The sequence below is a fragment of the Syngnathus typhle genome, linkage group LG1 (genome assembly GCF_033458585.1).
Source record: "Syngnathus typhle isolate RoL2023-S1 ecotype Sweden linkage group LG1, RoL_Styp_1.0, whole genome shotgun sequence".
NCBI classification, from domain to species: domain Eukaryota; kingdom Metazoa; phylum Chordata; class Actinopteri; order Syngnathiformes; family Syngnathidae; genus Syngnathus; species Syngnathus typhle.
This window is the reverse complement of record NC_083738.1, coordinates 24,330,795-24,355,793: the sequence shown is the minus strand read 5'-3', so window position 1 is coordinate 24,355,793 and position 24,999 is coordinate 24,330,795. Positions and strand designations below refer to the sequence as shown.

The 24,999-nt window shown below is 42.2% G+C and overlaps 1 protein-coding gene across 11 annotated transcripts; it reads left to right on the top strand.

Annotated features, from left to right (window-relative positions):
* Window positions 1-236: 236 nt before the first annotated feature.
* On the top strand, window positions 237-24,999 carry elavl2 (ELAV like neuron-specific RNA binding protein 2). 11 transcript variants are annotated; one of them, XM_061285062.1, is made up of 10 exons: window positions 237-375; window positions 12,044-12,119; window positions 12,537-12,577; window positions 17,989-18,079; window positions 18,259-18,499; window positions 19,232-19,335; window positions 20,325-20,478; window positions 21,426-21,651; window positions 22,299-22,337; window positions 23,342-24,999. In XM_061285062.1, the coding sequence occupies exons 4-10, from the start codon at window positions 18,008-18,010 to the stop codon at window positions 23,667-23,669; spliced, it is 1,164 nt and encodes a 387-aa protein (XP_061141046.1). In that variant the 5' UTR covers window positions 237-375; window positions 12,044-12,119; window positions 12,537-12,577; window positions 17,989-18,007; the 3' UTR covers window positions 23,670-24,999. The 11 variants fall into 11 exon arrangements, with proteins under 11 accessions (XP_061141046.1, XP_061141073.1, XP_061141037.1 ...); XM_061285089.1 differs by having other exon boundaries at window positions 12,044-12,577; window positions 18,262-18,499; XM_061285053.1 differs by having other exon boundaries at window positions 12,044-12,577.

Genomic DNA, 24,999 nt, shown 5'->3' with positions numbered 1-24,999 from the left:
AATGCAAAAAATAAATACCCCCATCAATTCCCCCAGTGGATATTCGCTTCCGCCTCGCCGAGTGCGTGCAATCAATACATGCTTTTGGGTGTAAAATAACCTTTTCATGACCAGTGAGGAAATGCGGGGCCCTTCAGACCATTTCTCATATTGATTTCCTCATCTGTTTTTTTCCCCCGTTCCTGCGGCCGTTGTCTTTATTCCGGTGTTCAGGTAATCTTCTGTATTTACAGCGCAAAGCCTGCTTGCAGTTTTGCTGGAGCCGAGGCGCACGTGTGCTCGCATCATCGGTTCGCACGCCCTCTGAGAAGACCAACAGGAATCAGGCCAAGGGAAGTCTTCCTTGATTGGAAACAAATGGAACAGCAGGAACAGGTACAGAGGGGTGGTCAAATGAATGAACCTTAGATCTGAATTTCTGTCATGTTTATGAAAGTTTTAGCAGATTTTAGCAAAGCATTTAACATCTCTTAAAATTGCCAATATTTTCACACGGTGTTTATGAAATTACTCATTTGTATTTTTCGCAACACCTGCCTAGTGACTGACTACCAGGCATCTCAATTTTTTGGATTCTGCCCATCATGATTTTAAAACCTTCTTGCACCCCACACCCATCAGATCAGATTATTATCAATCAGCGTAAAGATCACCCGCCAGACCTATACAGCCCTTTTTCCCGTCGCCATTTCTTCGCAAAAAGCTCATTAAGCTAATGCAACGCGGGTGTTAAAAGGTTGCCAATATTTCAAGAGAAATGGCAATTTGCCACTCGAGAGGGAGAAAAAAAAATGGGCGGGGGTGCTTGGATAAAGCATTTGGTTTGCTCCCAGATTTATGAGGCCTTTAGTTGCGTTATATGTGATACAATTAGCGCCGGGTGCCAATAAGCCTGGCGGCTCAAGGACGTGGTCTTCGCCTGGCCATCTGTCATTAATCGCGGACTGGGGCTATGCGGCAAGCGAGCCGGCGAATGGCCGTGACCCGAGGTCGGGTGGCTGGGGGTGGGGCGGTTTGCACCGAACTGCAGGTGAGAATTGAACATCATCCATCACTGTGGAACTGCTTGTGAAAAATTGGAACAGCGGCCTTTGTCACAGAAAAGTTGCAAACCGGAGTTTTAAGAAATTTTAAGGTTGCTCTATGGAGGATTTTAAATACCGTTTGCGAGGGATGCCGAGTTTTTGAGTTTTCGGAAAGCAGAAATGACAAAGTAGCTTGTATCTCTTGAGGCTAGGAATGTTGGTGTCCCGAGTGCTTTTTAACAGCTTGTTTTCCGAGCCCCCGATGGCGTGACACTAACGTCCTTTCTGAATAGTGTTAAGGTGCTCCGCGGAAAGCGTCAAAGCAGGTGTTAAAGGTTTCCTGTGGGTCAAATAAAAGCAGGTGTGGTCTGCTCTTGTACCATCACGACTACACACGGCTAAGCCATGTGCTCGTTTTTCCAATACACACACAAAAAAAATTGCTTTGGCTATACAGTGCACAATAATTGGATGAGGTCGACAATTTCCAGGCAGGAAATTTTGATAAAATTTGAAGTTGAGTATTTTCACAAAATAAAAGTCACAAAAATAAGAATAAATAAAGAATAGTGAGAATTTAAAAAAAAAAAGTGAATTGATTTGGCTCAAACAACTCACTGGCTTTATTGTGTACGTATGTCATATTAGATTGTGTATTTTATTTGAATGTTTCACCAAATTAAATGACTATTTTAGGCCTTTTTTGGGGGGGTACTGCAGAAAATCCCCTCAATTGGTGTGAAAATGATTCATTCACGACAAATATATCTTATATTCTGTAAAGCGCTTTGTTATGGCGTAAACTGTTGCGAAATTAGCTGAAGCCAAAACTAACCTGTACTGTATCAACCTCCAATCTGGAATTCGAATACAAAGAATCTGCCGATTCAGCCAGATGGCTGTTCCTCTTCTGCATTTTCAAAATATTTTTTCTCTCTCAAAATGTCTCCGATGAGCGTTTATTCCATAATTTATTAAAAGGATTAAATGAGCCACCCCCCCCCCCCCCCCCTTTCTCCTTTGATGCCGGGGCGTCGTCAAACGTTCAGACATGAGCGCGCTGCATTTATTTGCATGTCGGCTGCCAGTTCAGTGAGCAAAACACATCAATCACAAACGCTTTACGCACTGCAATGAGGACAGATGTACTTTTTTTTGCTTTCCAGAACACCAACAAAGGACACATTGTAATATTACCACTTTGAATATTCAAACTAATTTGTCCCACTAATGCCATTCAATTCTTGTAAAATTGTGAATTTACTCTCGGGAGCAGTTGCCACTTCAGTGTTTTCTTACTAGAAGCATGATAGGAGCAAGACTCGTTTGTCTCTTATTATTCTAACTTCAGGGTTATAAAATTGCGCCTTTATTTTGTAAAATTACAAATTTCAGCTTGTCATTTAATTATCTTGAAATGGAGCCGTCATTCTCAGAAAAATCGATATGTCTTATTTGAGCAAAGGCAACGTTATTCTCGTAATATTTTCATGCTGTTAACCACTTTATGGTCACTTAAGTCTCATAAAACAACATACAACTTTGTTCCCGCATCAACAGAGGTAATCCAGAATATTGGGTCTTAATTCTTTTAAAATTGTGTCTTTGTTCTCTTAAAATTCTGACTTATTTCTTGTGGGTTTCCCCATCGCAATGGCCTTTTTTTTTTCCCCCGAATCGTTACCCTTTAAAATGTCTATCATAATGTGCATTTGCCGACAATGTTTATGAACAACCATAAAGGGAGACTTAGTGTAGCGTCACAAGCTAGCAATTCTGCACTTAAAGTTAACGTCTATGAAAGGAGACAATGTGGGAGAAGGACAAAGTTGTCATTAAAGTGCAAATCAGTGCCGTGAATGAATGTGCGTCGTCATAGGTCAGCCAGCGAGGGCTTCAAAATAAAAGTTTCATTAATGGGATTGGATTCATCCTGTAGTATTTTTTAATAAAATAAGTCAACCCAATAATATGTTGTATGTGCCCCCACTAGTCTAAACACAGCATTATGATGAATATTGCGATTGTTAAGCAGCATAATTCACTAATTTTTATCCATCTCAGAGGCAACCATTTTGAAAATGTGATCATGGTTTAGCTTCAGAAAATTGGTGAGCTGTGATTGGTTGTTACCTGTGATGTCATTTTCAGTCGACGGCAAGTGGCAAAATGGCTACCCGCTGAGATATAAACAGTTTTCATGTTTAATTTATATTCTGAACATGAATCCGAGCACTGTAGTTTCACCTCTCTCAAAAACTTTAATAATATTTAACCTTGACACACTTTTTAAAGTACAGAGGTGCCCATTCTTTTTCTGTCTGGTTGTTTGTTGAGTATTGATGCTAACGATTAGCACATCAATTGGATTTTCCGTTGTATGTTAGCTCATATTACAAGGCGCCACTGTATTGGTACGATGCTCATCCATCAACGTAGCGAACGCTCTCCAAACTTACTCGGAAACAGACAAAAATCAATAGAAGCAGATTCCCCTCATTTTTATTTCGAAAAAAAAAAAGACGCCATGAAAGAATCCTGAAAAGGTTAACGTGTGTTCTCTTGGCCCGTGCACTTGAGCCTGAGGGGACACGTGGGAAGCGGGCATGGACAGGAAGATCTTTGGCATTTCATCCTTCCTTGGTTTTGATGCGACGCGGCCTGACGTGACCGAGTCTTCAAAGAACAGGAAGCAGGTGCATTGAAGGAAAAAAAAAAAAAAAAAACACTTGCCGGTCAGATTGGTGGACACGCATTGTTGTGTAGATCTCAACTCCTGGTTCTACTTTGCCATTTTGTCACGTTTTGGCTTGTTTTTTTCATGAATAAGCCATACATACAAAATCTTGGCTCATCATATTGGAGATTTTCCCAGCTTTGACAGGAAGGACTGATGCAACTTATTTGCAATTTTGTAATTAGATGACAAATCCAACGGCAAAAAAAAAAAAAGGAATATCCCTCGATACCACGGCCCAACCCCCGCAAATGCATTTGACAGCGTAGCTTCTCCATTTATTTTTGAGTGTGCTTGTTTAGAGTGGTCGCAATCCCGGCACGTATTCCCGGGCCTTTGACCTCTCGCTGTTGATGGCTTTCAAGAGGTATGTGAAAACGTAGTGCTCATCGAGTGTTTCTCTTCACCTCGGTGTAAACGAGCGGCGATATGCGAAACACCTTTAGTATAATCATTTCCCGACAGTGCGGCTCGGGTTAAAATGCGCCTCCTTGACCCTCCTTTTTGTCTGCTGACATTGGAACTGAAGGCGTTTCATCCATGACCGAACAGTTTAATTAATTGTCGTTACTTTGATGAGGCGAGCGGAAGGCTCGCGTTGATTGGGCTAATTTCCCTGGAAAAGTTTCTCATTTTGTTTGCCACCTGAAGAACTCGAGGGAGGGGAAATATTTGCTCAATGATACCAACCATCGGGACAAAATCTTTACAGAAACCAAGATATATGCTCTCGCTGGCCATGGTGTGCATTTGGCCGTAGAATCTCGATTATCCGAGAAGCAGGGAGCGGTTCTGATGCATTGCAGCAAAAGCGAATCCAATCCGACACCTTGCGTTCCTGCCTTATGTCATGATGAGGCATAAGTGGATAATTTTGTCTCCGCGGAAAATCTTCCTGTTGCAGCTAAAAGTGGAAAGGTGTGCGTGTTGGGGGAATTGTCTCCTGTTCTCACATTTTCGTAGTTTTCAGCATTATGGATTTCAGATTGAAGTCATTTTATCTTCATCATTATTCCTCACTTTGGTTCAGTCACGTGTAGTGTGTGGTGTCTTTGTCTCAGTATCGATACGCTAAGCTAAGACGTGACAGAATAGGAAGAAAAATGATTTACCTCAAACTAAAATCCACAAAATAATGATTGGATATTTATGTGATCATTTCTTGACCTTATTAATCTTTTTGCATTATACTAAAATTACTTTTGTCCACTTAAGGTTGCCGTCCTCATATTCTACACTGTAGTATGTGTAAGGTTGAATGTGTGTGCTTTATTTTGTTTGTTGAGAGCAACACAGGCAAAATCATTTTTTCCGCCATGTTGTGTCACACTTGCCGATCTTTGACATTCCCCGAGGTTAATTTTCTTTATATATGCTATATAGAACGAGCCCCGCCCGAGCATACGACCGACCTCTGACCTCTCGACCCGGACGTAATCCTTCAGGATAGCTCGGTCAATCCTTTAAGATGGATTCACCTCTCCGGACGAATAAACTATTCAGTCTATTAGCGAGACCGCTCCAGTTTACGTTTTCATTGCGACCAATCGCTATGTCCTCAGAGGGATTTTCAGAAGCCACTTTTTAACGACAATATTTTCATTATGTTCCGATTCTGCCGTATCGTGACGTATAACGATATCAGTTCCTGAACTCATCTGTGACTTGCTGTCAAATATTCAAAGGAATAGAAATTGAAGCCAGTTGAAGTTAGGCTCTTCCTGCAGATTCGCTCACGATCGAATTTGGGCTCATTCTTTACGGATTAAAAGCGATTTATTCATAATACCTGGCGACACATGCTTGGTCGGCGGTATGTGTAAGCCCTGTGTCGCCTTTAAAGGCGCTGTCCCTTCAAGACACGCTTTTAATTCCACAGCAGGAATAGCAGCAATATTTAAGAGAAAATGTCACAAAATGTCAAGTTGGGAAAATGTCACCAGGGAAGGACTGAAGAATGACCTGAAAGCTCCCCCTTAAGATGAAATAAATATGCCCCTGTGGTGTTGTAATTTTTTTTTTTCTTCCCGCCATTCGTTTTTAGGCTAGAGAGAGATAAATGAACTCATTCATTTCCACCACCAAAAGTTTGATTTTTGTTGCCATATGGATATGACAGATATGATATATAGTAACAGTGATAACTTTCCCGACAATTCCAAATGATGAATTTGTCAATGCATCACATTGGGACTGTGATGAATTTGGTGTTATCTGGAAGATGTTTAGCGCCGGCAAAAAGAACATCTCTCCGTGTCCTTCAGTGCTGCTTCAATGAGCATTTACTTATTTATTTATTTATTTATTAAAAAATAATATTCTAATCGTCAACAGTGGCGCTTTCTAAAACGGACATTGTAAGTCTTGGCAATTTTACCAACAAATGCGTTGATTTCTTCTTTTTTATTTATTTTTATTTTTTTTTAATTATAGATATGAGCCAAAACTGTTAGCTTGTAAATACACAAATAAAAAATGAAAAAACACTCATAATTAACAAGATGACATAAATCAATATACTGTATATTTTTTAAAATAATTGTTTGAATTTGTAACCCATAAATAAATATATAATTCAAATAAATAAAAATAACAAAGACAAGGATAAAAAATAGAAAAGAAAACTGCATAGACCTTATGGACTGCATCACATTAGCATCACATTGTTAGCTGGAGGCAAAGGAAGGGAAGCCAGAAGTAAACATTGCTACTGTTATCTAGAAAAATGTCAAGTTGTTGTGGTTTTGGTTGCCAAAACAGTCAAAGCAAAAATAAACAAAACTGTTTGGAAAAATAAGTTGGCAAAGTACTTAGCAACAACAAAAAGATTAAACAAAAGTACATACATTCCCAAATATACGAGGAAAAACAGTGTCACATGATGGACATCTTCTTAGCAGTATCGTTTTAGTGGTTCGCCACTCACGTAAGCTAAGCTGCCAAAACAAGTCTTCCAAAGCAAAGCTCGCTTTCAACAAGAGGCGTGTAGAACGCACTCTAGTGTGATGCCACTGATCACGGGCTGGGGGGGGTGAAAGCAATTTCCTCCTTTGTTCCAGGCACTGCAAGCCTTATATTGGACGCAGCATCCTGACACGGAGGAGATTGGTGGCCAGGATGCTGAATTTTTCATGAAGCAGGAAAGGTTAGATAAGATCCTCCCACACGCTGGAGATCGTGCACTCACAGATGCATCTCGAGAGCCCGGCCGGTCGTTCAAGGAGAAATTGTGAATGTGACTCCCGCTGCTGAACGATTATTCACAGGCACATGTTTACAGAGTGCCACATTGCAGCATGTTGGCGTTGCTAATCCTTCATTTTTAACCTGTTAATTATGATTACAGTTAGCTAGCGCAGATTGCATTGATGTTGCACGGCCTCCTTCGGTCCCGTGGCGGCAATCGACGCTTGTCCAAGCACTTTGAATACACAAAGTCAATTCTGCAGTCGAGCTGGGAGTGCCATCAAATATTGATTCAATGGAGATTGCAGGGTTTTTTTGGGCTATATGCTGGCCACTCCCAGTTCAGATTTGGCATCTATAGTGGTCTATGGCACTGAATAAAAAATCAGCTATCTAAATGCTAACATATAATATAAAATGACATTGGCCAGCTAAACAAAGCTAGCATCTCCCTGACGGTAAATGTCATCATAATTTAGGTTATTTGTATCGAATAAAGACATTGATGTTTGGGGCGGGGTTAGGGTCGCTCAAATTATATAAAAAAAATTCCCCTCTCACCCTCCGCGGGTGGTCTCCCACTCCAAGCTCGGGTCCTCTACCAGAGGCCTGGGAGCTTGAGGGTTCTGCGCAGTATTTTGGCTGTTGCCAATTGCACAAGTCTCCATCAAATGTGGCATATATATATATATATATATATATATATATATATATATATATATATATATGTATCTTAAATGGACAACATTGAGGCACCCACAAATAAGGGAGGGGGGGCATCTGGCTGTATTCACCCGGCATGCGTGTGCAAAAGCCGAAAGAGGAATATCGAAGCGTTGTGAGCGTCCCGTCTGTGAAAGCGCCATTAAATTGTCAGTTATGATGGATGTTCCGCCTTTCCTGCATTAACTGCTACATTAGGAGTCATTAATTCTTCAGGATGTGCACTAGAGATCAGCGGGCCTCCCAGAGGAGGGTGTGCGTGTGCGTGCATGGCGTCTCCACCATGATGGTGAAGTGAGACGGAGAGATAAAGAGGGTGGGGTGCTCTGACTATTGCAAATTAGCTTTGTTGTCAATCAACACCGCGAGTAGACATATTGACGGTCATTTGCAGCCGCAACCCCCTTTGCAATTACGCCCACTTTTTTAAAAAATGAATTTATTTTTTATTTATTTGATTCATGGAGGGCAATTACTCTCAAAGTGTGCTACGAATACCGCTCGGGATACGCGTGAGCCTTTAAGTTGTACGCAAATGAATCACTGCTTAAGTTCAATTGAGTTTAGCTTAGATTTTGAGTTTAAAAAAAAAATTATTTAAGCTTGACTCTTTCATGCAGTCATGCTGAATGTACCCTTAAGATCATTTTAACATTCTCGAGTAGTGATACAGGGAAGCGCCCCCGTTTGATGTTTAACACGCAGGGTATGAAAAACAAATCCTGTTCTTTTTCCTTTAAAGCAAACATCCTTGGAAATTACTATCTGGCAGCACCATGGGATCGGCCAACATGAGTCATTATTCATATTACTGTTAAAGATGTTCTTTTGCGGCTATATGTTATATGTATGAATGTAGGTACGTCTGTATGTGTATATGCATGTATTTTGTCATGTCTTTTATTGTGTACAATAAGCTTATTCTTTTTTTCACATGTTTGAAATAAATAAACGAAACGAAACGAAAGAAACACTTATGAAGTAACCCAAACTTAGATTGAAAAAAAAAATGCTTTTAAAAAAAGGAAAGCCATCTGAAACTGTATCTTACGTTTATAGAAAAAAAAATCTTTGTCAACTAATATTAGCTCATTTTAAATGTAGTTATTTTGTAATGGCTAGTTGTTTGAGAATTTAGTTTCGTGTTGTAGTTGTCCATATATTAAATAACTAAAACTAATACGAAATCTAATATAAACAAAATAAAAAATGATCTAAAAATAAAAGCTCTAAAAACAAACAAAAACTAACTACGTAGCTAGCTGAAGAATTTATTTGATCCTGGGGTTTTTTTGGTTTTTAAATCCCACCCTTTTTTTTTTCCCAATCCTGCACGGGATTTTTCATCTTCTCTGGGGAGCGTCTGTTTGCCAGAGAGATGAGCGCCACTTGTTTTAGTGACTGCGACACGAGTGGGTATTGACTTTCTTGCCGCCATCTGGAGGGAGAGTGCCTGTTCCTGCGCAGTGCAGCAGCCTGAGCAGCTGAAATGTTCATTGTGTACTTCATGCAGTAGTGTTCTAGGCCACGACCTGCAGCATTACACAAACCACACACTATACAGCATAGGTGGGTGTCAAACCCAAGGCCCGGGGGCCAGATACGGCCCGCCACTTCATTTTATGTGGCCCGCGAAGACAAATTTTGCATGGACTTTGTGTCAATACTAAAATGACAAATTGCCTTGACTTTTGAAAAATAGAGAAATTGCTAACAATTTTTTATTACCATTCATCTTTTTAAAAAAGAGTTTTGATTAGTTTGTGATTTCAAAACTAGTTATCAGTTTGTTGTGTATAAAACGTCATAATGGCCCTCCAAAGGAAACTATGATTACGATGCGGCCTGCGACAAAAATGAGTTTGACACCCCTGCTATACAGTATCGTGAAATAGTGGGAAACCCACATGTAAATATCAAATGGGATTTTGAACAAATTTTGTGGTAGAGAAAAGTTGAACGATATGTTTGCGCAGTACAGTATCGCTACGATAAAATCTAATACATCAAGTCACGCATGACTAATAATGTTGTGTCTAGACGCAGCTTTTAGGGGTTAGCTGCTCAAATGTTAAATAATTAATAGTTGTTGTTTTTTTTAACCGTGTTCCAGCTCATTCTTTTTCTCCCAGTTGGCAAATAAGTTAGCGGCGACACGTCAGAAAGGTTACATTGTGTGAAAACACCTCCATGAAACAGACCTGACTCGCGCGCTAAAATTAGCTTTGCCTTTTGAATTGAACTCACCTGAGAGTAGGCTCTTGCGCCTCCTAGTGGCACAGTCCATTCACATTAGGCGGTTCTTTTCTGTGTTGTTCTCGAGAGACTTCGAAAGTGCCATTTGAAGGCGCTTTGGGTAGGGTTAGGTGTGAGGGTCACTGTTTAGTAAAGGTTAGGGTAAGGGATGAATTGGAGGTATTAGATAGGTCTCCGTATTTGTTCTCTCATGGGAAATACGGTTATTAGATTTCTTCAGAAGCCATGTGAAGGGGCAGGAAGAGTCAAATAAACCTTCCGAGTTTCCGCGCCATGCGTCTGCGGTGAATTTGTGTCAAACAGGTGAAAGAACAGTCGAGTGGGGGGAATCAGTCAAGCTTGTAGCCTTGACCTACTTGACTGTAGCGGAATAGTGGAAAGCAGGCTTCCGTTTTTTGTTTTCTGCAGAGAAAACATGGCATTTCTGATCAAATTTAAATCAATGGCTACACTTTAAATACCAAAGCACAAATCTTGGTAAAGGTCATCTTTAAAGCCAATTGTCCAATATTAATTCAAGTCTCTGTAAAGTGAAAATAATTGTGTTTTGAATTTTGACAACAAAGGCAGATTTTAAATCTCATTGTTTTGTAATCAGGAGAGAACTCGTCTTAAAAATGTGGAAGCCATTTTGGAGATTCAGACGAATCCAGACAGGACCTAAACTCGTTGAACACAATCAATGGAGCTAAGACGCCCCATCGGTTACAGGTCACGAAAGCGATGTTGGCCAATGTTTGCCTCCGTGATTGAAGTGTCCCCCCTGTCGGGTGTATGTTAATTGAGTCCTCCCTGTAATCGCACGCAGCAAGTATGATTGGCTGGCGGAAAAAAAAAGACCGGTGGGGATTATCCTCAAGGTCTCTTGTTAAGGTTCCCAGGCGGAAAATTGAGAAAGCGATTTTCTCTTGTCCTCTCCAACGTTGTTACGGGCAACTAACTGTCAAGCTTTGTACGCTTTGAGCTCAACACCAGAAAAGTTTCCATTGTGGCTGCTAAAACATCTGACTCATTCCGCCCTACTTTTCAGTATGTATTTATTTGCGGCCGGTCTAGTCAAGTTCTTTTGTGTGAGGCGGCGTTAAACATACCGCGGCGCAATTTATCGCTCGCCCATTGTAAAGGTTGCCAAAATATCTGACACGTCCTATTTTTTTTCAGTTGATTTTTGGAAATGTCCGCAGGGCTTGCAAAATTCTGGGAATTTTTTAGTTGTAAACATTCTGTAAGGATTAAGCCTAATTTGGAGAAATAATCTAGGCATTTACAGAATTGAAGGTGGCTTTTAAGTATTAGGTAGCTGGTATCGGAAGCCCCCACAAGTACCCAATATCTTAAAATAAGGCTGGTATCAGCCCGATTCCTGATCTCGACCTGATATCGATCCGGCTTTCTGTACCCGCCCATTCCCAAGTCTATAACCAAAGAAATGACATGCCTTGATCAAAAATGAAGAAAGCAATGTTATTGTTGACAGATGTGGAGATCTGAACTACTTTTATGAACTTGCAAAATTTTAACATGATCCAAATTAAAATAACATCTGAGAGATGAATCCAATTGTATATGCAGAGCAGTTAATTAGCCATTGAATGTCATTTTCTCTGCAAACAGTCACCACTGAATAGTTAATGTTGCCATTACTTGTTTGTTTGACCTGAGCATGAAAGGAAAAAAAAAAAACATTTCCCCTTGGCTCAGTAGGAAATCTTTGAGTTGATGTGAGGGAAAACATCTGCCCGGCACGTTTGCTCTGACTCTTGATTGGCCTAATGCATATAAATCACAGTTAATGTGTTTGTGGCATGCAAGGTCAGCAACACCTTGGGATGTGTCAAAAGATGATTCTACAACTGCATGGTTACTTGTCTGAATCGTAAGCTCTTGTCTTTTTTTTTTTTAAAGGTTATTTTAATAATAAGGATTTGTTTTCTTGATTATTAGTTTGTCTGCCAAATCAAGACAGGCACAACTTATTCCTATTTGAGCATTTTATACTCCAAAGTTTCTGTTAATTTAGTTTTTGGAAATGTTCAATGTGGTGGTTTTCCAATGTAAAAAAAAAAAGAAATCTACGTAAAATACTCAATGTTTTTTTTTTTTTGATTGTTTTTAGCAAAGCTGGGCCTTTAAGGCCTCAACCAACAGGCCCCGCCCACTCCAGGACAGGAAGCAGTTTCCACACTCGACAGGTGCAAGGCTTTAGTTTGTTGTTTGTACTTATGTCAAATGTGTCTTACTTGTCGCATTCTAGCACTCAAATGTCATTGTATCAATAATATGAATTTGAAAAAAAAAAAAAAAGAGAGAAAGGTGAATGCAAGGTGGGGGAAAAAAACTTGGATTTGAGAGCACTGAGACCAAAATGATTGTGCCATGCAGACACTGTCATGATGTTGCGGGCTGTTAGCCAATGGGGCGAGCGGGCGTGCAAGGCTAGGCTAATGACGCTGCTAACAGGAAGAGGAAATGAGGGAAACATTATGCCAGGCTGTATTTTGAATGTTTTTCTCCAGTCTTATTTAAAATTAATAAATAATCAGAGAGGGAAAAACAGAGAGAGAGAGAGTATCTTTTTTTGGCGTGCTTTTGCCTTTTTGTTTCTTTAGTGCAATCCAGGTGGCGGTCGTGAGGAACATGGTGGACCAAGGTAAGCTTAGTTTTATTAGCAGTTGGGATGTCACTTTCTGACAATGACACAAATCAAAACAAACTCTGCTTTTTTCCTCTCTTTCTGGATTACAGTATAATTTTCTGGATTTTAGACAAACTTTAAAGCAAATGTCCATGTTGCCACGGGAAACACAGAAGCTTCTGCTGTAGATTAATTTAAAGAATTTGGTTTCTGCTAAATGCTAATCAACTAATTGACATTTTGGGCATGACTAACTCTCAGGGCAGTGGGACGTCAACTTGCGCTGTCATTAAGACGGAAACCCTGCAGGTGAACTTTTTGGGGAAATTCTCACTTTTTTTCTGCCTCTTTTCTTAAACGTACACTAAAGTGATTTGGGTGGATTTTGTTTCAGAACACATTCATTTGAAATTATTGCATGTCAATAATTAATTAGGCTTAATCTGATTGACTTTTGTTTGGATTAATTAATCAATGGTAATTTTTAAATTATATTAACAAATTGATATTATTTAAATATTTTGTATTTGTCCAAATGCATTTTATTTACTTTTTTTTATCTTTTAATAAAGCAAAGCACATTGACGCTAACCTGAACCGCGGTCTCGTAAAATATGCTGCTGTCATTCATAGCCAACCAATAATCTTTTTGAATCTGTAAGTAAAATTTGAAAACTAAGCAAGATCAAATTTGAACAAAATGAGGACATTTAAATGAATCGAATATTGGCATTGTTAGTAAATCATAACGCAAAACATATTAGTCAAAGCCAAACAATTTAAATAATATAAACGTGAAGTTATGCTAATATATATATGTACTGTTGCTCGCTGAACTGATGCAAGCATGAATATAGTTGTGTGCAACCCGCCCCCCCCCCCCCCCCTTAAAAAAACTACATAAAAAATTACTTTACCATGGTTCTGTGCACTCACGCCCCACCCCCTAAAAGGAAATCACTTTGCATATTTTATATTGACTTTCGCGGTCACATTTTATGGCCTGTAACATATCTGGGGCTTAGGGGCGGGGGGGTGACAGAACACCATGAACGCCCACCTCGGAGGGCAGCGAAGGTTGATGAGTGACAGCAGCGCCGACCAATGGCGCCTTTTGGCGGCTCGGAGCCAATCGCGGAAAGCGCGTGCGTGCGTCTGGTTGGAAGGATGGAGAGTATACTTCCGCGTCCAGTGTATGTGTATGTTGAAAAGGGAGGGAGGGTGGCGGGCGAGAAAGAGAGAGAGAGAGAGAGCGCGCCGTGATACGGCTGTATATATTCGCCGGCAGCACTATGTTCCTTTTAAAGACGAGCTCCTCCGTGCGCCGCTTGGCACTCAGAAATGTCGCCTGTTTGTGTGGCCCACCTGTAAAAGCGCGAGACAGGCACGAGCCAGGGGCTTCTCCTTTTTTTTTTTTTTTTTTTTTTACTTATTTGATTCCTTTTTATTTCTGTGCCCCACCTTCCCTTTTCCCTTCCGACCCCTTCTCATTTTGTTCCTGCAAGGAAGTCATTTGTGTGTTTTGATTTAATAAATATTTTATTTCCCCATTCTCATTTTATGTCGTTTGTGTTTCTTTTTATGTTTGAACTTTAAAATATTTATATTTTATATATACCATTGGCTACTTGGACGTCCGTAACTTTCATTTATAACAACGGTAAGATGATGTTCTTTGCACGTTGTCTTGTGGCTGTCTTTGAACGGCGGACCATCTCTGGTTGCATGTGAACGCCGCGTGACGCGTTCAAGGTCCCTCGATCCGACGGGTCAGACCAGAGATGGATGGGTGTATGTATTGCTTAAGAATGCATGAATGAGCTCTATAACGTAGCCTTCACAGCAGCGAAGACAGTTTATTGGTGGTATTGGCTTTTGTCTTTCTCTCCCCCAAATGCGGGACACGGTCCGTGGAACTTTTTATTTTATCATAAATATCCCCTTGGGTGCAATATATTTCACGCGTCAATGCCAATACAACCTGCCTGTCTAATTGATTGCCCCCTTTAAAGGGAATAAGTAATTCAATTCCCCCTCGGTACTAGTGAGCTGTGATGGTCTAATTTGTATTTATTGAATTGTTTGATACATTTTTTCATTGTGTAACGTCCTTTGGATTTATCGAGTACACCTGCGCACACCATCAAGTCATAATACCATTTCCGGGTCAACGCTGCGCCCTTTCTGATTGGCCGAGGCCCCGATTAGTTTACTTATGCCGGCTGGGACCACACCACCGCCCCCTATTCGCCCTCACGAAGACCGCAAAGTTTCGTGAGAACAGACATTTAACAAGCCCCGTCGCTTCAACACTTAACGGTAAGACGCCATTGCGTGCTAGTGTCGAATTAGTGCTCGCCCCCTCAAAAAAATGTTTCAGATACGGCCGAACTTCGTGGAAAGTTTTAGCGGAGCAGTATTGCGAGCGAATTGTTAGCCTCGTTGTTAGCTAATGGGGAGGAAGCTTCCTCGTTACCGGTGTCCCCCACTGGCTCGTTGTGCTCCATGCATACTTTTGATATTCTCGATATTTCAGTATATTACATATTATTTCAGTAGTCCGCACCGCTCTCTTCATTGGAAGTTTCTAGAGGAAAAAAATACTGTAGATGGTCGGCTCCCGCGAGTGTGCGTGTAGGTTTTGAAAAGAGGAAAAAATGCACACCCTAGCTGAAAATTCATTTTGTTGTCGTTTTAACACATGACATACATTTCTCCTTCCAAAGTGTGCCCATTGCACGCTTGTCGAATAAAATGATAATAAATTCAAGGTGAATTTAAACGTGACTTGCTTTTTTTAAATAAATTAGCGCATGCGTGTGAGCAGCTCGCAGGTGTTGCGCTGCAGCGCAATTAAGCTTGGTGCTTCGAAATCTTGTGAACTGTTGTAGCCGTTCGGCTTTTTAGCAAAATGTATAAAATGTACATTATGGAGCCTTTCATCATTATGTTTGAATCAAACTTGTTTTAAAAATAAAATCGTAGGTAAAGTAGCTGGTCTCTGTGTTGATTGTTCCAGGCGTTTCTCTGCATTTAAGTGGAACATTGGGAGGAGTCATTGTTTTAATGTATTTGTCTACTGGTACTGTAAATGAGGCGACTTTATTATTGTAAGGCAACCACGTGACATCCTTGAGGATGGATGGATGGATGGATCTAATGTGCAGTGAGTGTGTACGAGGCACCAAGGCAATTCTGATTAAGTGGGACAAAGTGTGCTTAATTCATTAAGGGTGACTGGATCTGTCATTGGATTAAAATGGCCCTTTTAAAAGATTGCATAGAAAGCTACATGGCTACTCTATCCAATGGTGTCTAAACGCTGTCCCCAAGGGCCTGATCTTCATGTCTCCTTGCTGCAACACACTGCAATAAATCAGCTTGTTCAGAGCTTGCTAGGATGGGCTGATGATTTGAATCAGGTGTTGGAGCAGGAAGAACGGTGGCCCTTGAGGACCAGTGTTGGACATTCCTGCTCTATAACCTATGTCGGTTTGTCTAAACAGCACTCCTCACCAATGTATGCCCCCAATGGATAGATATAGAGATAGATATTGGACAACATTTGAATATCATTTCAAACTCCTAGACCTTTGCTTTTATAGATATGGCATGAATTGATTTCCATGTGCATCTTCAGTGTGTAGGCACATGCGGCCAAAACTCTCCGTAACAACCCAGGCTTAACTTGGCTCTCTCTCACAATACGAAGCTTGTCTCAGTCAAGGTGTGCCTTATAAAGTGTACTACTTTCCTGTTTGGACAGAGCTGTGTTTATGTGTTGTAGAAAGGACAGTCATTTAGGTGCGCTTGATTTTTGAGACTAAGGTCACAATGTTTCAAGGAAGGTTTGCTGGAAATGTTTGGTTCAATTCCCATTTGAAGTTTAGAGGGCTTTGTTTTGCAAATGATAAACACAAGAGCCTTAAAAGCCCAAGACGTTTTTGTCAAGTCCTGGTTTGGTCTCATAAAATTCCCTTTTCTGAAGTAAGTCGCAATGTCACAAGAAAAGTCAAGTCGAGCCAATTGCCGCGGGTGTTGCATGTCCCTCCACTGTGAAGATATTTTGAATCATCACTTGTGGGTTTTTTTTACCCCCCCGCCCCCGCCCCCTCTTTTTTTTTTTTTTCTTTTTCCCAAGGACGGACATGCCGTGCGGCAGCTCGTCACGCACACTCGGTCAATCGTGTCCTCGGCGGAGGATTCGTGCCTCCCTCGCTTCAAGTGCTGGGTCGCATCAGCGCACGCTGAGCTCACAGTTTGCCTTGAGGTCGCGCTTTAACGAGTTCGCCGCTTAGTCACAAACGCTCCGTTATGGAGCTTAAATGTTTACAAACAGGAGCAGGACTATTAGTACTGGAGTTATAGTGTGTGTGTGTGGGGGGGACACTATGTACAGTAAGGGATAGAAGAAGAAACATTTACCCGAGCACCCTTTTCTCCCATTTCCAGGCCATTCCTAAAATTTGATTCCGCTAATTGCTTGCACTTGACAGTGTATCTCTCCTCCGTCAAACGTCTGTCTGGCTGGCTGGCACACAGTCAGTGCCTGGCGGTGTTACGTCTCGCCAAGATTTCCCATCCAAGTGTTTATCTAATGAAATATTTGTGCCTGCAAGCGGGACGCTGGCCAGTGTTTGTGCTTTTGCGCTGAGAATGAAAGGTGGAATATGCACCAGCCACAGATTGAAGCGACAATATGTGCTTTTGCCTGCCACTTTTGTCGACCACAATGTCCAAATTTGATTAGATAAATCTTGGGGGGGGGGGGAATAGCGCCCGACAGATCAAATGGCCACGAGCCCCTTTTTACAATCTTACTGGGCCTGAGTAATGCAGATGAAACGGATGTTTTAGTATTCGCTGATCCATTTTCGGCAAATAATTAAGGTTCTGACTATAATTTGTTGTTGTAAGCCTTAAGGGACCAAAAACAGTTATTTAATTATTCTGCCAAATATTGGAATTAGACTCAAGAAATCCATATTGATCGAGGCCTATTAAATTGGTCATATTTCTTCAACAGAAATTTGAATTCTCTTGATAATATCAAACTGATTCCTCAAGTGTAGCTGGTGTCACAATGGTGCATCTACCAATGCAAATTAGCATGCTAATGCTAAACAACTGCTTGTTTAGCAAGCCCGACACAGAAACAGAGCAGACAATTGTCTCAGGCATATATTTTTCTTTTCCGTGGGAGTGACTACTGACTGTTGGGGGACCTTCCCTGCTTCCTCTTCTTGCTTATAAGCTGCGTGTCAGAACTGTGCGGCTGGCCGCCAACGCTTGGATGCCGCTTATTGTCCGAGATATGTTATTTATTTATTTTGGTTGTCAAAATGATGGTGCCTGGTCGGGTGTTGGCGCGCGTTGGCCGTGGAATGTCGCCTTTGCTCTAACATGATTTTGTGTCAACGTTTCAGAAGTCATCTCGACGCTAACATGGCAGTCAGACTGTGCGATGTGGCCTCTCTGCTTAGAAGTGGCTCGTGGGCGTCCGAGCCTTGGACCGGGGTGTGTGCCGCTCCTTTGTTGTTCTGGCCTCATGTTAGCGCTTCTCGCAACCTTTCCTGCTTATCGCCGATTGTGCGGATGTCGCGTTAGCGGTGTAGCTTCACCTGCTTGACGTCATGGATCTATGAATGATGGAATCTGTCCTTTTCCATGACTCTTTTCCTCTGGCCCGTTTTTAGCAGGTGATAGCAGCCATGGAAACGCAGCTGTCCAACGGGCCCACGTGCAACAATAGCAACGGGCCGTCGAGCATCTCCAACAACTGTTCCTCGCCCGTGGAGCAGGGTAGCTTGGAGGATAGCAAGACCAACCTGATCGTCAACTACCTGCCTCAGAACATGGCCCAGGACGAGCTCAAGAGCTTGTTCGGGAGCATTGGAGAGATAGAGTCCTGCAAGCTTGTCCGAGACAAAATAACAGGTAAGCTCATTTCGACCTGGGAGTTTTCCAAGCGACTCCCTGAACCGCTTATGCACTCGAACCATTTACACGTCAACTTGACTTGACCTCGTGTAAACGTTTGGAGGTCAAACGGTAAAATTCACTACAGGCGTTTGATTTCTGTGAATTTCTGAGGACTTGCGAGCCTTTTGTGTACTCTTGCAAGTGTCTCTGTTGCAACCTGCTGATGACTCGGGAAGCTCACCATTGCGAGGCTTCAAATGGTGTCTTCTCAGAGGGAAGTGGCCGTTGTGCTTCGGCTGTCATCCGCAGGTTGCAACAGACCTTGAGACTGAGAACGTCACAGAAAGCCATACAGTGTTAAAAAAAAAAAAAAAAAAAAAAAGTCATGAACATTAAAAAGTTTAGAGTAGGTGAATTGGTCGTGAAATTTGTCTTCATCCTAAAATTTCACGGCAAAAAGCTTTCGGGTAGTTACAGTTGTGTTAAAAACCTGAATTTCACAAACCTACCTATTGATGAACTTGAATGTCCAAATCTGTTTGAGTTAAGGATTGCATAAGCATGTTTTGACTTGGACTGTATTGACTCGAGTCAGTGTTAAATCTCGTCACGTTAAATCGTGAATTAAGGTGACAGTTGGGGAGCAGCCGTTTGTAAATTTGAAATGCTCACAATATGACATGTATTTTATTTTTTTTTACTGTACAAATGTACGGTGAACAAGCAAGTGTGATTTGCCGCTTGCAGGGCAGAGCCTCGGCTATGGATTTGTCAACTACGTGGAACCTAAGGATGCGGAAAAAGCCATCAACACCTTGAATGGCCTGAGACTTCAGACCAAGACCATCAAGGTAAGATGTCTCCAAAATCTAGTTAGCGTTGAGGAGTGGAGCAGTGGCATAACGAGATTGGAGGGAAAAAAAAAACAGGCTCCCTAGGAAGAGAGCATATTGTTAATCCTGGCACATGAGCGGAGCAGAACAGTTTCTATGGTTTCATGTGCTGTACAAGCGGCAGTATGCATTAAAAGGGAGATGGCGGCCATTAGCATTCATCAGACGGCAAGTGTGGCGGCAGCGTAACCGTCGCGCTTTCCATATGCTGCCTGGGAGGAAAGAATAAGGGAGAGTAGGATGGAGCAAAAGCGGCTATGACAAAGCTGCAGTGCCTGAAAGTGAGGGTGGGGGCTCTCACTGAAGACCACCTTGACATATCTTACCAACGCACGCAGAAGGAGCTATGAAAGCAATTCATTTCAAGCAAGCAAATGTACGGTTTTATTTCATAGCTGGATACATAAATGCATTCTGTTGCCAAATGATTAATTATGCACACTGGGCATGGATGCAAAAGGCTTGTCCGCCCAAAAATATTTCTGCCTGTTTAGGTTACGCTGTAAAAATACCACAAACATATCTTAGCCTTAAAGTGGAAGTAAAATCAAACATTGTCTTTGCTGTCATATGTTCGATGCGCTTCCCACTTGCCAGAACTTACCATTCGAATCAATATTATATAAGAATGAAGCAGAAAAACCCACCGGCCCTTTTTTTTTGTACCGCCACCTGCCGGTGACTAAAAGTGATGTCGCAGAGCCCACGGTGCGCCATGACCTTCAGTTTCAAAATTGCGGTTTCCAAACGTTCTCGTTTTAACTTCTCATGGAACCGGTCCAAAGAGTAGAGTAAAAAGAGACAACATGGCTTTAGAAGCATATGAACGGAGCTGGGATGATTTTCCCTAGCTGCACTTATTGGCCTTTGTTGATTTACGATGACCTTTTAGGGGATCTTACAAAATAAGATGCACTAGCGCTCAAGGCTGTCTGTCTACCCCTTAGGTGTCCTACGCACGTCCGAGCTCCGCTTCCATCCGAGATGCAAATTTGTACGTCAGCGGCTTGCCGAAGACCATGACTCAGGCGGAACTGGAGCAGCTCTTCTCGCAGTATGGCCGCATCATCACCTCACGCATTCTGGTGGACCAGGTGACCGGTGAGTCGGATGCGATGGCGGCTCCTCTTTTTTATTTTCATTTCCTCTGAGCTCCTGGAATTCTTCCATCATGCTGCTGCTTGCTATCAAGCTGAGCGCTCGCTACATGATGACTTAAGAAGACGACGGGCGTTTGGACAGCGCAGAATAGGCGCCGTTAATTCCACAAGTAGGCGTATGAGTTGCCTGCATACTCGCATCAGCTTTAATGGGGTTTTCTCAAAACCATTTCCCTTTTATCGTTTTGTCCCCCCGAAGAGACGGAACCAAATGACACAGCGGGGCCCTGCAAAATGCATCACGGGTGTATCGGTGCGAGATACCAAAATGCAATTTTCCACCCGACATGTTCATAAATATGCATGGAGTGGGTAGAATATGAAATGGGTGTAAAGTAGCGGGACTCGGGTGCGTCAGTGCCACTGGAGCGAGTCATGCGCCGCGGAGAGAAACGAAATGCATTTTTAGAGCGACTGCCGTGTGGACGACGCCCCACTCGAATAAACATCAGGACGTTTGCCAAATCCGGGATTCCCTTAGCCACAAATATTGCATATGTTCCGTCCTGACGAATTCGCTTGCAGTTGTATCAAAAAGAATAACCGAGGCCATCCAAATGAACGTGCGCCATTTTCCAAAACTCAATTTCAAAGATCCAAGAGCCATGAGGAAAATCTGCTTCCTGGCGGTATACAACTGTCTTTTTATTTTTATTTTTTAACGTACTTACTCAAATGTATTTTGCCAAACTATTTTCCTTGGTTTCAAAATGCTGCAAGGCTCCTGTGTAGTCAAGAAGTAGACCAAATGGACCCAGGCTTAATAACAAGAAGTCTGTGATATTTTTCTTAAAATCACTGTAAACTAACCATAACAATGTTAAGTAGGGTTCATGTGCTTTTTATTTATTTTTTTGCGTCATCAATGACCAATGTGTTGTGCCACAGGTCTTTCCAGAGGTGTCGGCTTCATCCGCTTTGACCGGCGGGTGGAGGCCGAGGAGGCCATCAAGGGCCTTCACTGTCAGAAACCGCCCGGTGCCGCCGAGCCCATCACGGTCAAGTTTGCCAACAACCCCAGCCAGAAGAGCAACCAGGCGCTGTTGTCGCAGCTGTACCACTCGCCCAATCGAAGGTACCCGGGACCACTCGCACAGCAGGCACAACGCTTCAGGTAAAAGGGGCACAGCCAAATACATTTCAAATAACAATCATTCATTTCCTCAGTCAGTCACTGGGTGTCATCTCATTCACGTACGCAACCCATCACCATCATTTGACGAGTCAAACTGATTTTTCAGCACTACTAACATGCAGAAAAACGCAATTTAACAGTGGTTTTTGCTTTTACCGTTAGTGCTAGAATGACGACGAAATGTACCAGAAATGTTAAGGGGACACATTAAAATGATGGAAATGCTTTTAAGCATACCATGAGGAACGTGAAGTACCGCGTGTGCATTTTAGCATTCACTGCAGAAAAGCTGACGTTAGTGTTAAGTAGCATTTATCTGCGCTTGAGCAAACCAACAAAAAAGTGAATCTGTTGCTGGGTCAGACGGAAGCACCTAACCTGCTTGGAATTTCGGATGCTGCTTAACATTCACCGTATTTTGTTTCTCCTCAAACGCATATTTGCTTCCCATTTTCCATTAATTCTGGACTTTCACAATTTTCAGTTAAATTTGTTATTAAATGAAGTCTGGATGGATGGATGGATGGATGGATGGATGGATGGATGGATGGATGGATGGATGGATGGATGGATGGATGGATGGATGGATGGTGATGCGCTCATCTCTGCTCATCTTATGTTTTCAGGCTGGACAACCTGCTCAATATGGCCTATGGCGTGAAAAGGTTTGTGGCTTTTTACTCTTCTATTTAGTTTTCTGTTCATTTTCCGAGCCCCTGAAAATCTAGTTCTGTTCTGGACCTCTGAGTAATGATGCACAACATTAACCTGTGTAAGCAGGTCACTGAAAATGACAAATCGTGGACCCCCTAAAAAGGGTCAATTTGGCTTCCAACAAAAATGTGGTTGAACTATTTCATAAGAGTGACGTATTAAAAAAAAAAAAAAAAGTGAGTTTGGCCTGCAGCATTACAGTTTGCGAGAAAACTAAACTATAAACACCAAGAGTAGAACTAGCACCAAATTCACAAACCGTAAAACATTCACTTCAAAATAGCATCGTTTGACATTATGTACTTAGAGTCACGAAGCAATGATAGCCATGAAATGGACTCATGAATATTGCTCCGGGCGCTGCGAGGCTATGAGCAAAATGTCTCGTGGCTTTTGAGCACGGCGCATCGTGTCCCAACATGTCAGTACTGGCCGGCTTTGCGCTTTTCTGGGCCACTATTGCAGAGCGTTGCGCCGGCCGGCCGGCCCCGCATACACTGTACGCGTACTGGGCTAGCTCACCTTGATCTTTTATGGACGGCCCCATTGCCTTTTCATGTCTCTTGCATCAGACCTCTTTCAGGATGCGCCGGTGGCCGAGGGCACCGACAATAGAACAGGCCCCCTTCTCCCCACTCCCACCCTTTCCGACCCGTCCTTCCGAACAAGTTCTCGCCTTGACGGCGATGCGCGCACCTGTCACGCTGGATTTTTCGCACAAGTGGAGCAAGTCATCTCGCGCGACACCGCCTGAAAGTTGCCCCCATATTTTCTGAGCGCTTTTGAATTTCGGTTTCCTTCAAACTGTAAAACTGTGTTTATCAATATTTCCTTTGAATTTTTAGTGTGAGAGCCATACAACATAAAGTCTGCGTGGCATCACAGCGCATGTCCACCTTTTTTTTTTTCTCTTCTTCTTTGGGTTGAGTTGAGCAGCGTTTGTGTTTTGTCACAGCAGGTTCTCGACCATGGCCATCGACGGGGTGACCAGCCTGGCGGGCATCAACATCCCGGGTCACAGCAGCGGCTGGTGCATCTTCGTGTACAACCTGGCTCCCGACGCCGACGAGAGCATCCTGTGGCAAATGTTTGGGCCCTTCGGGGCCGTCACCAACGTCAAGGTCATTCGCGACTTCAACACAAACAAGTGCAAAGGCTTCGGCTTTGTCACAATGACCAACTACGACGAGGCGGCCGTGGCCATCGGCAGCTTGAACGGCTACCGCCTGGGCGACCGCGTGCTGCAGGTGTCGTTCAAGACAAATAAGACCCACAAAGCGTAAGCGCCGCGCACGGTCGCGCCCGTCACATCACTTTCTTTTCCGTGAGCACTTTTGTTTTGTGCTCTCGTCGTTCCGTATTGTTGTGATTCTGTTTTCGTTTCGCTTGGTTCAGTTCTCGTTTCGCTACAGCTAATTTTTCCAAACGTTTTTTTTTTTTCTTTTGCTTGTCTAACTTTTCAATGTTCTCTGTTTTGTCTGCGCTTACTGTCTAATGGATGAAAAGACAAAAAAATTCTTAAAAGCAAGTACCTTGCCAAAGAGCTCCGAACCTCTTTGATGTGGGTTTAAAAAGCGTCTATTTTTATAAAGAGAAATTTGGAGAAACTTTTTACAGGACCTGGAAGATAAATGATGATCAAAAAAATATTTTGTCTTTGCAAAATATCTTCATATGACATCTTATGATGCTTTGAAACTTTATGAGAAAGTTTGCAGCAGGAGAGATTTACGGCATAAACGCTCGCCGTTTGCCGTCTTTGTAGTTGAGCCTTTCGCCAGCGATTTGCGACGCCGTCTGATTGCCAAGCGCACTCGGATCAGGTCTTCCAGGCCGGCGTAGTGTGGCGGACCAGGTCCAGTCGCACTCGTGATTCAAAAAGGCTTTTTTTTTTTTTTTTTTTAAATATTGAAAGAGGAAAAGAAAGCTAAGTTAAGTATGTAAATAAGATTTTGGAGGGGCTATTTGGCCAGCTTGTGCTTTGAGTTTGATACTTTACATTTTTGGGATGCCCCAAGTGGAAATCCTTCCTTAGTTTGCCAGATGAGGTGTTTACGGTACATTTAATTGGTCATTGGTTTGTTCTGTAAAATAGTCTTGTCAAAAAAAACAAAAAAGTGGGGGAAAAAAAAATCTATCATAGATTTTGATTTTGTTTTCTATATAACCCTTCTAGATATGTGTAAAAATTGTCTTACAAACCACACTTTGGAACTCTGATTATCTTTTTGTTGATTCATATTCACTTATCTACGAATATGTACTATTGCGTGATGCATATATCGTCAGTGTAAAATGGCTTTGTCCACTTGAGCGGTGAGAACGACGTAGTTGTCATTGATTGGATGTTAGCAGTTGATGACAAACTAATAGACAACAGCGTGTGATATATGCATTATGAATATCTTTGTTATTCTTGCTTCGAGTTTCCTCCCATTTGTGTTGGTGCCTGTCGAGTTTGTTTTGATCGTGAGGATATTCATTGAAGTTGTGAAGTCTAACTTGATTTGGGTTGAGTTGTTTTCTTTTGTTGGAACTTTGGTCTTTAAAGAGGATGTACATATTTTGTTTTGTTAATATTTTGGTATTCAGTCCCAATCCCCCCCCCCCCCC

Coding starts and splice junctions, on each gene's coding strand:
- elavl2 (XM_061285014.1), top strand. CDS start 17,966: ATGATTTTGTGTCAACGTTTCAGAAGTCATCTCGACGCTAACATGGCA. Junction 18,500..19,231: donor TGTCCGAGACAAAATAACAG/GTAAGCTCATTT, acceptor TGCCGCTTGCAG/GGCAGAGCCTCGGCTATGGA. Junction 20,479..21,425: donor TCTGGTGGACCAGGTGACCG/GTGAGTCGGATG, acceptor GTTGTGCCACAG/GTCTTTCCAGAGGTGTCGGC.